Source organism: Otolemur garnettii, unplaced genomic scaffold, assembly GCF_000181295.1.
Source record: "Otolemur garnettii isolate 467f Iridium unplaced genomic scaffold, OtoGar3 scaffold00019, whole genome shotgun sequence".
NCBI classification, from domain to species: domain Eukaryota; kingdom Metazoa; phylum Chordata; class Mammalia; order Primates; family Galagidae; genus Otolemur; species Otolemur garnettii.
The window spans coordinates 8778729-8794962 of record NW_003852414.1 but is presented as its reverse complement, the minus strand read 5'-3'; the positions used below and the strand labels follow the sequence as shown (position 1 = coordinate 8794962).

The window sequence follows — 16234 nt, the reverse complement described above, 5'->3', positions numbered from 1 at the left end:
TGACCTGACCATAATGCTGAGTGATCGCGCTGTGCATATTAGAAAACAAATCTTCAAAGAGAAAAATGTGGTTCATTGTTACAATTAAAATTCATTTTCCAGGGCAGCGCCTGTGGCTCAAGGAGTAGGGTGCTGGCCCCATATACCAGAGGTCGTGGGTTCAAACCTGGCCCCGGCAAGAAACTAAAAAAAAAAAAAAATTCTTTTTCCAAATCAAACTATATAGCAAAGGGACCAAGGAAGTTTACTGGTTATAATTAAAGTAAAATTCATGCCAAAGGATTTGGTCTTATACCGCAAGTACTTCTTAATAGTCTGTTTTGGCTTTCATTGGTTAATTTACCTTGGGGGTCTTTCCTCAGACAGGCTGCTCATGTTAACAGCAGCCATGGAAGGACATGTGGACCCATGGTTCCCAAGGGAACGCTCTGGTAATTTGTACCTCCTCTCTGCTAGTGCTACTTCTAATAACAAGCATGTATTGAGTTGTCACCAAGTGGAGTTTGCCAAGTGGAGTTGAGTGTGCCAAGTGGAGTTTCATATTTAGTGCATGTGCCAAGTGGAGTTTTATATTTAGTGCTTCGTGTTGTTTGTAGTATCTCATTTAATCCTCATGCAAACCTTGCAAGGGAGGTGCTATGATCATCATTTTATAAATGAGCAAAAGGAAGAATGTAATTCCTCAAGTGCACACAGAATGGGATCCAGGACAGGCACCTGTCTGCCACCTCCGTGTTCTAAGCTTTAAGCCCAGTTCAGCTGCCTCTCTGAGCTTCACTTTTCTTATGTTCCAATGTAAGTGAAAGAATAACTCTCTAGTAGGTCTGGCGGCAGGAACAGATATTATGTTTGCAGGCATAGCACAGGGGCTGCTTCTAAAACTGGTCATTCAATGCCATTACCAGTGGTGTTGCTATGATATAACATCAGTCAGTTTTAACAGGAAGGATTCAGTATCCTTTGCACACATGTTTCCGTGATCAGAACCAAGTCCTACTCAGTCAGAAAAGGCTGGTAGAATCTCTACAGTTTCAGGGCAAGGGAATAACTCAACCAATGACTCAAGCACCCCCTATGGGACAGTTTGTAAGCCTGCCTGGGTATGTACACTGCCCAGTGATGAGCTCCATTTGATGAGATAGTTAGATCTTTCCTTTAGAGGCGTGGACCTATAGTCCAAGGTGTAATCAATGTTTTTTGCTTCTTCTCACAAAGAGAAGCTCTTTCCTGCTGGTAGTTTTACCCGGCATTTTGTCCAGGTAACTTTCTCTGACCCTGTAGCACCGTGGGACTTTCCAAAGGCTACAGATGATCAAGAATCTCAGGGCAAAACAGCCTCATCCCAAGCGTTGGGTGGAATCAATGGCCTTCACTTTAGAGGCAGTTCATTGTTTTGTTTTTGTTTTGTTTTGTTTTTGGAGACAGATCTTATTCTGTCACCCTGCATACAGTGCAATGGTCACAGCTCACAGCAACCTCAAACTCTTGGGCTCAAGCAATCCTCTTGCCTCAGCTTCCCCAGTAGCTGGGACTACAGGCACCTGCCACAATGCCCAGCTAGTTTTCCTAGTTTTAGTAGAGATGGGGTCTTGCTGTTGCTCAGGCTGGTCTCTAACTCCTGAGCTCAGGCAGTCCAGCTTGCCATGGCCTCCCAGAGTGCTAGGATTACAGGCATGAATACATTAAAAACTAACCAAGACCAGTTGTCCCCAACCCCCAGCCTTGTTATTCTGCAGCCTATCAGGAGCCTGGCCACAGAGCTCCTCCCTGGAAATCTGTGGAAAAATTTTGTCTTCCATGAAACTTAGGAACCAGCAGGAAGTGAGCAGAGGGCAATAGAGCAAAGCAGCTTCATCTGTATTTACAACCACGTGCATCACTGCCTGAGCTCTACCTACCCCCCACCACTCCGCACCCTGTTTGTGGAAAAAATTGTCTTCCATGAAACTGGCTCCTGGTGCCAAACATGTTGGGGACTGCTGCTATAAAGCATCTGTGCTGCTTAACTGTGATATGTAAATAGTAAAGATATACATTTATGCTATACAAATACTTTTAGACCAGGCACAAAGTATGGAATAGCTGGGATCTAAAGTCTTCCATGCACTGGGAAATGCTGGTCCAGAAAAACCAGCTTGGAATCCTCAGAGGACACCTGTCGGTTGTCACCCAATGTTTTATCCCTCCATAAATTATGCACAATGATACACAAAGAGCTCCTTCTGCGGCCAGCCTTGTTACAGCCACAATGTTTCCAAACCAGGGATCACAAGAAAAGTACTTAGTTAGTATGTTACACATTCACTTAAATACCTCCAGGCTAACACTTCCATTTTAAAGCAGTGTTTTCTCAATATAAAGACCTGGGTCTACCTGCTTCAGAATCACCCGGGGGGTTTGTTAGAAATGCAAATTCCTATGCTTATCTGTTTATTTATTTGTCTCCCTCGTTAGTATGCAAGTCCTAGAGAGTAGAAACTGGTTCTGATCACCCAGCTTTTAGAACCCTATTTGACACAAAGTAAGTGCTCAATAAATATTTGTAGAATGAATTAATTCCTGGACCTTATGATGATCTACTGAAACTTAAATCTCTGAGAATGGCACCAAGGAATCTGCACTTTAAACAGGTACACTAATTTTTGAGAACCAGTGTTCTAAAGTGATTCAGCCAATTCTATCAGCAAAAGGTAAAGGATTTTGTCCTAAGAGTTCTCCATATTTTCTGTCTGGTCAGACTGAAGGTAAAGCAAACTTATTAATATCCTTGGGTTAAACTTTTCCCTGGGGTACTTTCCTCCAACAAATGTGTTTATCCACCATCTGCCGTATGTCAGGCTGGGTTCCTAAGTGGACAAAACAAATACAGGCTTGGAGCAGAGCCACACCCATCTCCTTCAGAAGGGAACACTCGGAGGTGATTATTTGACAAGCCTGCACCTTCCTCCTGCCCAGAGCTCGCTGATAAGAGAATGAAACCGAGTGTATGTTCATTGTTGTTTTCCTGGCAGGCTTGGCTGACACCTCTGATTCACAAAAGCTGTGCATTTATCTTATTTTAAAGGAATCCAATATGTTTGATCCTTGGAGTTCATTCTGGAAGGCCGGGCTTTTCTTTCCAGTTATGACCCCACCTTTTACCAGTATTTGATCTCAGGCAGCTGTTTCATCTCTCAGCCTGTTACCTTATTTGAAAAATGAGATGGTTCAGCTAAAATCAGGTCTTATGCCCCTTCTAACTCTAATGTACCCTAGTCTGTAACTTCACAGAGACATCTTACTGCCTTATACTTAACAAAATGCCCTGATATGAGATGAACAAACAGTGATTGTCAAGCTAGTCTCTCCAAAATTCTCCAAGGCAAAGGGATTTTGCTTGTGATCAACTTAGTTAAAATTCAAGACTTGCAAAACAATTTCTAAGAATTCTATCTCTCATTTTACGTGTTTACCTACAAAAATACTAGGGTGATTTTAATGCACTTAAAACTTTATATGAAAGGTAAATATAATCCCCCAAGTTTCTTCAGAAATGTGAACATTTTGTTTATAATTGGGGCACAACCTGATCTAGGAGAGGTTAAAAATCGCCGCTTTGAGGAATGTTCCAGGCAAAGCTATGAAGTGTAGGGAGAAACGTAAGTGAGATGATTTCCAGAGCTTTATTCCCCAACCACACCACCCTCCGTTCTGACCTCTCCATCTCACGGAAGTTCCCTAAGGGTGGGATGCTCTGAATCTAAGTCCAAACCCTTTGCACCAAAGATACTCGTGATGCCCTTGTTCCATTCTGGCCTGGCAAACTAATCTCCAGGAACTGGTCCATCCCATCACCCAGGTCATTACCTCTCTTTGAGCAACAGCTTCATTTAAATCAATGATTCTCTGTGCTTTGAGGTTTAATGTCTGCTTTATAAACCATTTTGTCACGCCTCCTTTATGGACCAAAATGAAAATAGTAGAAACTATAACTTACCTTTTCACTGTATAATGCTCGAATTATGTTTTAAAATAAAGAAACGTTAGGCAAGTGATTTGTAATCATTTCAGTATGTAAAAACTTACGCAGGACACCCCAGAACGGTGGTTCTCAACCTTCCTTGTGCCGTGGCCCATTAATACAGTTCCTGTGGGTCGCAACCCACAGGCTGAGAACCGCTGCACTAGAAGCTATAATGAAATAGTCTGATGCCAGCTGTTAGGGTAGAAACTTACTACCCTACCTTCATGGCAGGCTGGAGAAAGAATTCTCACACAGTGATTAGGATAGAAAGAAGATCAACCTTTATTTATTTTTCTGGGGAGAGAGACAGAGAAAGAAAGAGAGAAAAAGAGAGAGGGAGGGAGGGAAGGAAGGGAGGAAGGGAGGGAGGAAGGAAGGAAGGAAGGAAGGAAGGAAGGAAAAAAGGAAGCCACCTACAGCACACAGAGGAAGGAGTAAAAATGCCAAGCAGTTGAGGAAAAGCAGCTGGTTTTTTAAAGGGTAAAAATGGCTTTTTTTCTCTGCTTCAGCAGACTGATAACAGAAATAGTGGCAAAGCAGCTGCAGGCATTCTCTCTGGCCTATCTGAATCCCTGGAATCTGGCTTTTGGCAAGAACTGAGGCAGCGGCCTGTAGGAGCAGGGTCCAATCAGGGCTTTTCAAGGCTGAGAAAGCAAAGCCTGCGAGATAATGAGTTAGGGCACCGGGATTTTAAGTTAGGGCACCGGTGTTTTAAGCAAAACAGAGGGAGTAATTGTTATCCTGAGTTTTCTCTTCAGAGGGGCCATTAGAGCTGTAAGTTCATTTCTCTCACTTTCTGTTTGATAGTTTGTGTTCCTCTGTCAGACAGGTGGTTAGTAACACCACCTCCACAGGCTGTGTATGAGAGTCACAGGGAGAGCCTCAAAGGTACCATTGCACTGTGACAAATGCCAAAATCCCAGCTGACTGTTCACTAAATGCTGACAGCATCTTCCAAGCACTTATTCTGATAATTACCTCTATTGTAAGTTGCTTTTTCAAATAGTCTTTTAAAAACCTAGATCAGTAATGTCTGGTCAAGTTAGCAAACTCCAATGAGCTATTTTGGTTTAAAGATTATTTCGCTGCCTCCTGAACCAGGAAACTACTCTGTCTGCCCTTTGATTTTTTTTCCCAAGGTCTTGAAATAGAAGGTCACAATGCATTAATAAATTTCAACAATTAAAACTAACATTTGTTGAATGCTTACCATATGTCAAGCCCTTTTAAAAACCGTTTTGCATCAATACCCTATTTAACCCTTATAATTCTATCAATAGTGTTATTTTCCAGGGATACTTGGTACAGGAGATTAAGTGACTTGACTAAGATCACACATGTAACCACACCTAGCTTCTTGTAGAGACCAATTAATTCCTCTGATTATCATAGACGTAAGCAAAGTCCTGTTAATTTTAAGGAGACATTTCAGAATGAAAAGGTGTTTCTTTCTCGAATATCTTTCTATCTTAACTGTTTGAAATTTTGAGCCCAGGATTTCTTGGCCCATTCTGTGCTTTTACACTTGGAATGTAATCAACTAGGTTTGGGCTTATTATTTTCATTCCAGTGTTTCAGAAGGGATTGTTTTTTCTTCTTGGTATTTCATCTATATGAAAAATCGCATTTGAAGATTTGGTGTAAAAAATGTTTTTCTCAATTCTTCTTTCACTGCCGATCAGGTTTGTTTTAACCAAATTAAGAGAATTACTTCAAAAGAAGTTTCTGTGCATAGTGGAGAACTGACTTGAGAACTGGCTTGACTCATGGTGTGGGCAGGAGTCTCTAAGGTGTGCCAGGAATGTAGGCATGTATTATTCAGGGAGGTAAATCTGTTTCTTCCTAGAAGCAGCTAAAGAGTTATCAACAAGATAAAGACGGGACTTTACCCTCATCTGGCTGCTTACATTGTAAAGACAACAAAGTAAATTATTCAAAGCAAACATGTAATGCCTTTTTTTTTTCTTTCAGAGGGAAAATGATCCCATCTGATCTTGAAAGAAGAATCCTTGAAGCCAAACAAAATGTAAGTTTCCGTAGAAAGCTTTATCCAGCCTATATTTCTATTTCTCTCCAATGAAGAATACGCTTTGGTTTTCTTTTATTAAAAAGAGGATCCAAACCTCAATCCCTGGCTCTAGTGAGAATATGGAATTCTGCGCCCAGCCGTTATTTCTCTGCATTGTAGGCTCTGCTTTAGAAAAATGTAAATTGCTGGGTAAATATTATATACAGGGATACTGTAAGTTTCCAAAGCGATTGTCTCCCTAGTTGAGGTGAGGGGTGGCATTCAGCAGGCACATCTGAAAGATCATTTTCACAAGCAGGAGTGATCAGGATCCTAATGTAGCTTGGGAGTTATGGTTGTAAGTTTACTTCAAAGGGGGCAGTTTTTCCTGGGTAGGCTTCTGTTGTGTGATTTGCTCTGTAAACAGCACAGTCTGTAGGAAGCAATTTAGAACTCTTTTCAGAAGTAACAAGGTCCCGAAGACCTGCCAAAGACACCCACAAACCTCCAGAAAGTCGTTTACATAGTCGTTTACATCCCTGGGTGGGTTCTCAAGCCAGAGAGTTTGTCTCTAGCATTCCCTGTTTAACTTTTAGCAGATAGAATCCTCAGGTTCTGGTTTAATGACACACATATGTGTTTTATTATTACCAACTCAGGGATAATTCTTTGTTTCCATATGCCCTTCTTTTTGTTGTTACAAAGTGGCAACAGGAGATTTCCCTAGTTCTTGTTCAGGTGCTAGAACTGCTTGAGACCATCACTAGGAGATTAAACTTTTGGTGCCACCTAACGACGGACTGTGTAACATCACGTCTTATAAAACAATAGGACAGCGTGCGTCCTTATGGAATGTGTGACTGCGATCCTGTATGTAGCCTCTTCTTCTGCCCCATTCTAGCACCAGCCTGTTACTCAATCAGTTTTCATTTCGCTAAAGCCGCAGAGACGAAAACAGCCTTAGTCTAGCTAGAAGGCCTGGCTAGAATATACAAATGTCTTCTGGGCGTCCCTGCCACCTCTGGAGTCAGCATAGCCTCTTCTGCAAACCCTATGTCTGTTCTCACAAGGCACCGTGCGGAAGGGCGCGCAGGGTTCAGATTCCAGAGCAGACATTAATTCACACCAGGACCCAGGGTGTCCATAACCCTCCTACAATTCCCAAAACACAGATGTGTGTGGTAGGGGGGTGATTTCAGGTGTTTTTCATGCAGCCTTTAAAAGCATTTCTTGCACCCCTGTTTTACATCATCGGGGGCTTTCTCATTTCTGTAGGGATTTGTCCCTTTCCTCGTGAGTGCCACGGCCGGAACCACCGTGTATGGAGCATTTGATCCCCTCTTGGCCATCGCTGACATTTGCAAAAAGTATAAGATCTGGATGCACGTGGATGTAAGTACCCTGAGGGCCTGGCCGCTACAGCGTCCTTGCACATTTTTCCTATGGAGCTCACGGAATAATTTTTTTTTTTTTTTTACTTTATCAACTTATTTTCAGAATGGTGATATTTATAGCTTTTAAAGATTTGCAGAAACAGGGTGGCGCCTGTGGCTCAAGGAGTAGGATGCCAGCCCCATATACCAGAGGTGGCAGGTTCAAACCCGGCCCCAGCCAAAAAAAAAAAAAAGATTTGCAGAAACAAATTAGCATACAACTCACACAATACACAACAAGTATTGTAAGGCCACTTGTGCCTGAATGTCCCCAACAGGGTAAGGTTTTTATCTCTATGAGGAGCACCAGAGCTGAGCACTTGGTCCTCAATTACCACCTTCACCCATGGAGGGATACAGCCTACACAAAGTCACACACATGTAGATCTTCCTTCCTGATAGAATTGATCAAAAGGGTCAAAAGGGCCAGGCACAGTGACTCACGCCTGTAATCCTAGCACTCTGGGATGCCTGAGCCCAGGAGTTTGAAACCAGAGCAAGAGCAAGACCCTATTTCTACAAAAACCAGAAAAACTAGCCAAATGTGGTGATGGGAGCCTCCTGTCCCAGCTACTCAGGAGGGAGGCATGAGGATCACTTGAACTTAGGAGTTTGAGGTTGCTCCGAGCTACCACACCACGGCATTCTGATGCTACCGCTCCTGGCAACATAGTGAGACTCTGTGTCAATCAATCAATCAATAAACAAACAAAAGGGTAAAAGGCGTTACATTTATATAGGAAATTCAAAGGGTAAGAAACTCAAGCTCAAGTTAGCTATTCATGTGTTTGGAGAGGAAAATAAGTTTGACAACTTAATGGGAAATGTGGACCACCAAATATCCAATTTCTTAGCTTGGTCAACTAGGAAGATAAATTCTATTATAGTTGACATGTTTTGACATCAGGCATAATCACACCAAAATAATGATGATGGCGGGGGTGGGGGGGGGTGGTAGTGGTTCTGGCTCACCAGAACATTTTCAAATGAGAAATAGTTTTTAGAAGGACGAATTGAAAGATTTAAAATTAGATTCAGTATTACTTAGAGTATAGTTTGAAGATCAGTTGCCATCTGCAAACTGTTTGTTCGGGATCCATGAAGCATCACTAATCACACCCATCACAAACTAAGTACAATGTTGGGTTCAGCTGATACCTTTTTCATGGAAAGACTTTCTCAGCGAAGGAATCCCTAAGTGGATGGACATTTTGGTGCAAGGCCCTTATGTTCTTGTGGGCTGGCACTTAGAATAGCAGGGCCTTAGATCACTTCAGCTTATTAAAGCAAGTACTCAGACAAAATTAGGTCCCTTTCTTTAGAAGCTAGAAACTCCCCCGGGCTAAGTGGTGCATATTCCCATTAATTATCTTGCATAGAAGTTTCCAGCCTTCTTTTCCTTCTCTGATCTGCTATGTGAGTTGTTCATTAGACTGCCAGACAGCCCTTCTTTTTATACATGAAGACACCAAAGAAAGATTGAACAACTCAGATACTTTCAGTGACCTGGTTCTCAAAAGTGGAAAACCTCTGAGCCATTGCTGGCTGACTCAGTAAACGGATTATCTGCCTACTTTTAAAATGAGAATATTTGTGTATCCTTAAGCAACAGATACCATGGTCTTCCTTCCAGGCTTTCTACATAAATTAGTACTAGGGGATCTTTTAACCATTTGTGTTAGCTTTTCTTTGAAATGCATCGTTTGCCACTTATTAGCTTTAACATTCATTAAATAATTAAACAGAAAAAACTTAAAATATTATACATGTGGAAAATCAAATAATTGCTCAAAGTATAAATGAACTGAAATTATAACAAATAGGGAAACAGTAATTACATCCTAACAGGGTTTTCTTTTTTTTTCTTTTTTTTTCTTTTTTTGCAGTTTTTGGCCGGGGCTGGGTTTGAACCCACCACCTCCGGCATATGGGGCCAGCGCCCTACTCCTTTAAGCCACAGGTGCTGCCCCTATTTTTTCTTTAAAATTATCCCAGAATTATTTGTACACGCAGAATAAAGAATGTGAACACTTTCAAATGAATCTCCATCTTGACATCCTGTTTTAAAAGATGATTACTACACCAGATCTTCAAACTTAAGTATAAGTTTTTAAGGGATATATCCTAATTGCTCAGCTAACTGGTAGGACTCTTTCCTACTTGTGGATTTTTGGTGGGTGTTTTGCTGTTTTGTTTTTTGTTTTTGTGGTTTTTTGAACACAGAAATTATCCAAAATGACACATCAATCAAATAAGGTTGTGAAGCTGCTTCCTCCCTCTGGAATCATCCAGACTTATCAAAAGCGTTTTCTTTGCAATGTGGAAGCTGTTTAATAGATGCTTGGTCCATCTGTTCTTCTGTGAACCGTGTAGACCACCAGTTTTCTCATTCTGAGAACACGGGCTTCACTGGAACTCACAGTGGGCGTTGGGCTGGGGCCAGGTTCTTTCGCCATCTCAGACAGATTGAGGAAATGTACCCCAAGTTGGCTCCTGACACTGTATAAATGTAAGATAGAGTCGGATACCATAGGGTGGCCCTCCGATTTAAACTTTGAATGCCTAGGAGCAGAAGAGGGTGGCCAGCTCCCCAGTGACCCGGAAGACACCAAACTGTAGAAATCTAGGCAATGAAAACTGCCACCTCTTTCCCTGTATGATCTTCTTTTCCAGGCGGCTTGGGGCGGGGGATTACTGATGTCGCGGAAACACAAGTGGAAAGTGAGCGGCGTGGAGAGGTAGGTGCCTTTTTTTTTTTTTGTTAACAACGTAAAGTGTTGAAAGCTGGAAAAGTGAAAAGCAAATGACACTCAATTTCCAGGGACTCTCGGAATCCAGGGGAGCCCAGTCTTTTCAGTGCTTGTATGCCTTATCGGGTGTGGCATTACACGCGTGACTATTGTGTGTAAACAAGCAAAAAAATCAAATCCCACGTCAAGTGACCCGGCTAGATTGTCTCTTAGACATAGTGATTCCTAACCAGGGGCATATTCCTGGGAACTCTGAACCACCTCAGAGTTGTTCAAAACCTGCAGACAGTCCATACTTTTCTAGGGAAAATATTTATAGCTTTTATGTTCCATAAAAGAATAATATCCACCACTTAAAAAAAAATTTTTTTTTTTTTTTGCAAAGCAAAAAACAATACCTTGTAATTTATCAGCATTGAAAGTTTGCACTTGGGGTTTAATATGTCAGTTCACATAAAGTGAAACAGACTCGTGTTCACGTCATCACACAGTTTAATTCCCGTAACCTTTTCCTCTGCACAGCACCTTTTATTTAGAGCCTCTGCTACTGCAGAGACCACCAAGAAAAGCTGCAAAATGCAAAGGAGGTTCTACTTGATTAGCATAAGGGGTCTTGGAGTCCACAGGGGAGGATAAAACACAAATTGCAAAATACTGTGTCAGGCTTTGGTGCTGGGCCACATGAAAAGGGAAGCCAGTTCTGTTGTCCCAGCACAGCCGGTCAGCTATGGGGGTGAGCTCTGTCAGTCCAAGCGACTAAGAAAGCCTGAATTCAGCAGAGGCTGCCAAAGAGCTTCACGCCAGCTCTGCCCCTAGATATCATGGCACAGTTTCTGCTCCAGGCCCAGGATAGAGGCTGGTGGAGCCTGCGAGCAGCTGTCAGCACTGAGCAAGCAAGCAGTGTGCAAGTACTGTGTGACTCCGGCCTGCTCACACTCAGAGAGCCCATGAGTGTGGATGGGGGTTTACTGGGATGGCGTCCAGGGTGCTCTGCCAAAATGGCAGAAAGAAAGCTAAGGACAATTTAGGATGGACTAGCTGAGGCCCACATCACAAGGATGATTGTCACTGAATCTGCTGGCCAGGGTCAGGGTCTGGCCAGTTGGGTCTGGCTTGGGCACAGCTAGATTAAGGGCATGGAGACCCTCCCATATTCTGACCGCAAGTGCCACTTAAGTGTGGGAGGATGAAGACAGACCATCCCCCTCCCACAGTCAGCCAGTTCCAGGCTTCTGCTTCTTGTGCTCTGGAGCTTCTCCCAGCCCTAATCCCTTCCCATCATGAAGATCTATATGGAACCAGAAACTCACGGAAGAGGCAGTGAACTCAACAGAGAAAGACCACAAAAAAAAAAGAGAGAGAGAGAGAGAGAGAGAGAGAAAGAGAGAGAAACGTGGATGTCATCTGCTCAGATGATCAGAACGAGAACTCAATTCATGTGTTTTCAAGAGAGATGGTCTAGATAGAGCCCCTCCTGTTCTCTGGGTTTCTTTCTGACTAGCACAAAAAGGGTCTCTTATTCTACGTTTGATGTCATACGTGACTGTAAGTGCTGAAAACCCTGGAACATCATCTACTTGCAAGCTCACTAAATTACCTACTCGGAACCTTAGAAGAATAAACACCCACACGCTTTTGCACTAGAGACTGTTATTTGAGAGCAAAGCTTAGAACGTTCATAGCAGAACAAGAAGTCCTCTCTTGGCACCGTGATTCTTGAAATTGTGTTGTAAAGAAATCTTTCAAATAGAATAGCCAGATATGAAGTCCTAAAAATGAGAGGGCTGCTGACGTCCTCCTTTGGAGGGGAACCCTGTTAGCCTCTCACTTTCCCTGAGATCCCCCATCCTGCTGACTTACCATCAAATCTTACTCACCTTCTTTCGTGAAAAGGTCGTAGGATCAGGGGAAAGGACTGACACATAATGTTCATGGACACACATTTAGGAAAGAAATTTGTCTCACTTGGGGGGGACTGACCCTTTTCCAAGCATTACAAACCAAAGTAAGGGGATGAAGGGTAGAAAATTACATGTGGGGTACAGTGTACACTATTCGGGTGATAGGAATACTAATAGCCCAGACTTAACCACCTTATAACATACGCGTGCAATGGAATTCAACGTGTACCCTTTATTTTTTTTAACTTGTACCCTTTAAATCTATTAAATTATTTTTCAATTTCAAATAAACAAATAAAACATAGTCACAGTCTCTAACTGCAAAATTAATTAATATCATTAAAAGTGGAGAAAATCCTCAGACATTTCTCGTCCTCAGATTCAGAGGTTCCTCGGTGGTCACAGAGGGGCCTGAATGCCATTCTCAGAGCCAAATAGTACAAGCATCAGGAGCCCTGTTCAGCATCTCCTTTAAGAACCAATCCAAATTGTCCAAAAACAACTGTCTTCCTGGTAGGAATGGCAAAGCTTTTAGCTGGACACGGTGGTGCGCACCTATGAGAGTAGTTCCAGCTACTCTGCAGGCAGAAGCAGGGGGATCACTTGATCCCAGGAGTTTAAGGTTGCAGTGAGCCGTGATAGTGCCAGTGCACCCAAGCCTGGGTGACAGAGCAAGACCTTGTCTCAAAAAAAACAGACAAACGAACAAAGACGGTGACACTGAGAGGGCAGCAGGAGCCCTGGCACTCCAAAACACACCTCCTGCATTCTATGCTGACCCCGTGCTCACAGGCTACCGCGTTCCTGTAATAGCCCATTGCTGTGTCCACTCTCCAGGCTGTCAGACCCAGTTGAAGGTTCTGGGGCAGTTTCTGCTGCTTCGCCAGTTGGCCTCCCTCCCGCCCTGAGAGCCAAGGGTTCAGAATTCGTTCTGAGGTTTCTGAATTTCTGTCTTAGGCAAATCACACACGAGGCACAAATTTCAAGGTACAGGAAGTAAAGGTTGGGGAGACGGACAAGTGGGCTCATTGGAGAGCACAGAGAAAGGAATGGTTCGTTCTGAGCAGCACTGTTACAAGACGCTTTTGCCAAGGGCATCAGTGTCAGAGCTGAGTGACAACAGATGCGGGTACTTCATGAAGCAGAAATACAGAAGGGGTTTCAGGCTGAAGAGCAGAGACACAGACGTTTGAAAGTGTGCGGAGCGTCACAGGAGTTCGGGAGGTGGCTGAGATGGATCCATGGCACTGGCAGCTGGTAGAAGAGGCAGAATTCCTGTCCAGGGAGTCTCTGCCAGGGGGCCCGCCTGGAAAGCCGGTGAGAATTACCTGGGATGCTGTCCCCGCTTCAGCTGGGAACACTGCTGTGTGAGCCACTGTGTGGGTGGAGAACATTCTATTTCTCGAGACGGGGACAAAAAAAGATGGAAAACCTCTGTGTTGGGAGCCACAGCAGGGTTTCGAGCAGAGGAGAGATAGCTCCTTGCCTGTGGTTTGGAATAGCTCTGCATTAGAGAGGAGAAGGGAGCTGGGACTGACTAGAAGCTATGAAGCTATCAGGACCCCAGGTGTCGGGGGGAGAGAGACTGAGGGTGTGACAGGGACTGTAGCAGCAGCGAGCCAGCAGGACCGAGACAGGCCCCCAAGGGGTGGTGGCGGGAGAGGAGGAAGGATGGAATGAAAACAGTTCCATCACTGAGACTTGAGGGGCTGGATGCCCAGAAGGAAAACGATGCTGGGAACACAGAAGATAGAAGAGAAAGAATAAATCTAAGGGGATGAGCAGTGGCAGGTTCATCAGTTCCTTGGAATCTGTGCAAACAAGGGCCCGAGGATGTCTTAAAACGGTCCTGGGGGATCAGTTCTCTCCAACTCAACCACATGACTGAGTCCCACGGCAAAGCATTTCGAAATGAACCTGAGGAAGTTTTTCATCAATTGGTACCATTTCTCCACAAAAGCAAGGTCATGTCATCGAATCGATCTGCATGGCTTTTTGCCGTCTTTATGAGACATCTGAATGCCTCCGAGAGACAGGACAGAGGACTTAGTGGCAGGTAGCTGTGCGTCTCGACAGCTTCTCTTCTTAACAGATGAATAGGCCGCTGCACCAAAATAAGCACCCACAGTCACAGAAAGCGAGGACAGCTGCTTCCCTCTCCCATCAGACGTCCTTACTGACAAAACTACACTCATCAGAATTGGATGTCTAGCTATAGAATATTACAGAACGTACGGAATGGTGGCGTGTATGTGCCCAAGGTCACAAAGCTCATAAATGAGAGACAACTTCATTTACTCCTCACTGTGTGTTAGGCACAGTTTTAAACACTTTACTCCAACTATTTACTGTTATTCTCCTCTTACACATGAAGCCATCTGGGCACAGAGAGGTTGAGTAGCTTTTTCAAGGTCACACAGCTAGGAAGTGGTGGAACCTGAGTGCAAAACCTTATTTTCTTACTACAGAGTCTTTCTCCCTTAGCCGTAATGATCTGTTTGGCTCAAGCACAGGTTTCTTCCCTTCAGGGTCATTTTACAGAGCCTGTAAATATTTTCTTGGAAGGAACTTTTCAATATGACAGGTTAATCTTCATTTGGTCATTTAGTCCTCTGTCCAGGGGGTCATAATCTGGCCCTGTACTGCCTTTGCTTCTGATTCAACAATTCTAATCTTAAATGTATATATCAGCCAGTGTCAGAGCCAAAGAAATACCAGCAGATGAGCTGGACTATTTGCTGGCTCAGGTAACATCCACAGGCCAGTAAGTGTCCTCTGACAGGCTGGCCGACTTCAGCCATTCCTCAAATGGATGGACAGGATCTTTCCTGGCTTCTGATTTCTTCCCAAGGTTTGGGATGAGCTGGAGTGGAGTCAGCTGTCCCTGCACTCCAGAGGCAGCAGCCACAGATCGTTCTGCCACTTTACTTTCTCCATGGGCCTGTCTGTACCACGGTCACACCCATGACCCTTAACCTGAAGGAGCCATCAGTCTCTCAGAAGATAGGCTCAGGGACTCAAAGTGCCTGATAAATAAGTGACATGAGTGGTGGGATTCGTGCTGGGAGCAGCTGCTTTTCCTGGGGACTGGAGGAGGAGCACAGCAGGAGTGAGGAAGAGACGTTGAAGCTCAGTGAACAGGACTGTGGAGGTGCCGCTGAAAGGCTCGGGGGGCTTGAAGAGTAATCATGACTCAGCCACGTGACGCGAAGGGAGATGACATTCCAGGAACAGGAGAACAGAATTCTCTGAGAACAAAACAAATAATCTGGTGTGATGAAAATGGATAAAGGAAAGCGAAGTGAAGAGATGTAAGACTCAGTGTGGCTGGGGCTGGTGGTTCTGGGGAGGGCGCCTCATGGCCAGACCACAAGGTCCAGAATCTGGGCTGGGGGCAAAAGGCGTTTTCAACAGTTGGGAAGGGGAGAGGGTTCTAAAGAGAGCCAGAAGATAATTCTGGTGCCAGGTGGCAGATGAAATGGAGACCAAGAGTCAGTTAAGATAAAACTGCTGTGTCCAGAGGAATAATAATTATTATTGAAGGAGTCTGAACTAGGACTGTGGTTCAGGCTTTTCAAATAACATAAATCCTTGAGCTGGGAATCTCTGCTGTGTGAGCCAATGTCCCCAAAGAGGGAGTGTTACATGTCTCAGATTGAGGGGGGACACAAAAGGAGTGGAACCGTCTGCCCATGGGCCCCCTGGCACATCTCTAACTCTAGATCAGAAACGAGATGGAAGCAGGGCACTAGCTAGAACCTACTACAAAACGACACATTAGCCAGGCACAGTGGCTCACGTCTGTAATCCCAGCAGTCTGAGAGGCTGAGGCAAGTGGATTGCCTGAGCTCACAGGTTCAAGACTAGCCTGACCCAGAGCTAGACCTTGTCTCTAAAAATAGCCAGGCATTGTAGCAGTGGTCCCAGCTACTTGGGAGGCTGAGGCAAGAGGATCGCTTGAACCCAAGAGTTTGAGGTTGCTGTGAGCTATGATGCCACAGGACTCCACAGAGAGCTACAAAGTGAGAATCTGTCTCAAAAAAAAAAAGAAAAAAGAAAAGACACATTAGAGAAATGTAGTCATCAATTAAATAGAAAGGAGAAATGGAGTTGAGAGAAGAACAAAATTCAGCCATGGA

General features: G+C 44.0%; 1 protein-coding gene across 1 annotated transcript in view; it reads left to right on the top strand.

The window, feature by feature from the left end:
- The window catches only part of GAD2 (glutamate decarboxylase 2), a 75997-nt gene that overhangs the window by 44366 nt on the left and 15397 nt on the right, over window positions 1-16234 (top strand). The window contains exons 10-12 of the mRNA XM_003786746.2: window positions 5975-6029; window positions 7287-7403; window positions 10118-10182. Coding sequence (XP_003786794.1) covers window positions 5975-6029; window positions 7287-7403; window positions 10118-10182 — 237 coding nt within the window. The remainder of the gene's footprint in view (window positions 1-5974; window positions 6030-7286; window positions 7404-10117; window positions 10183-16234) is intronic.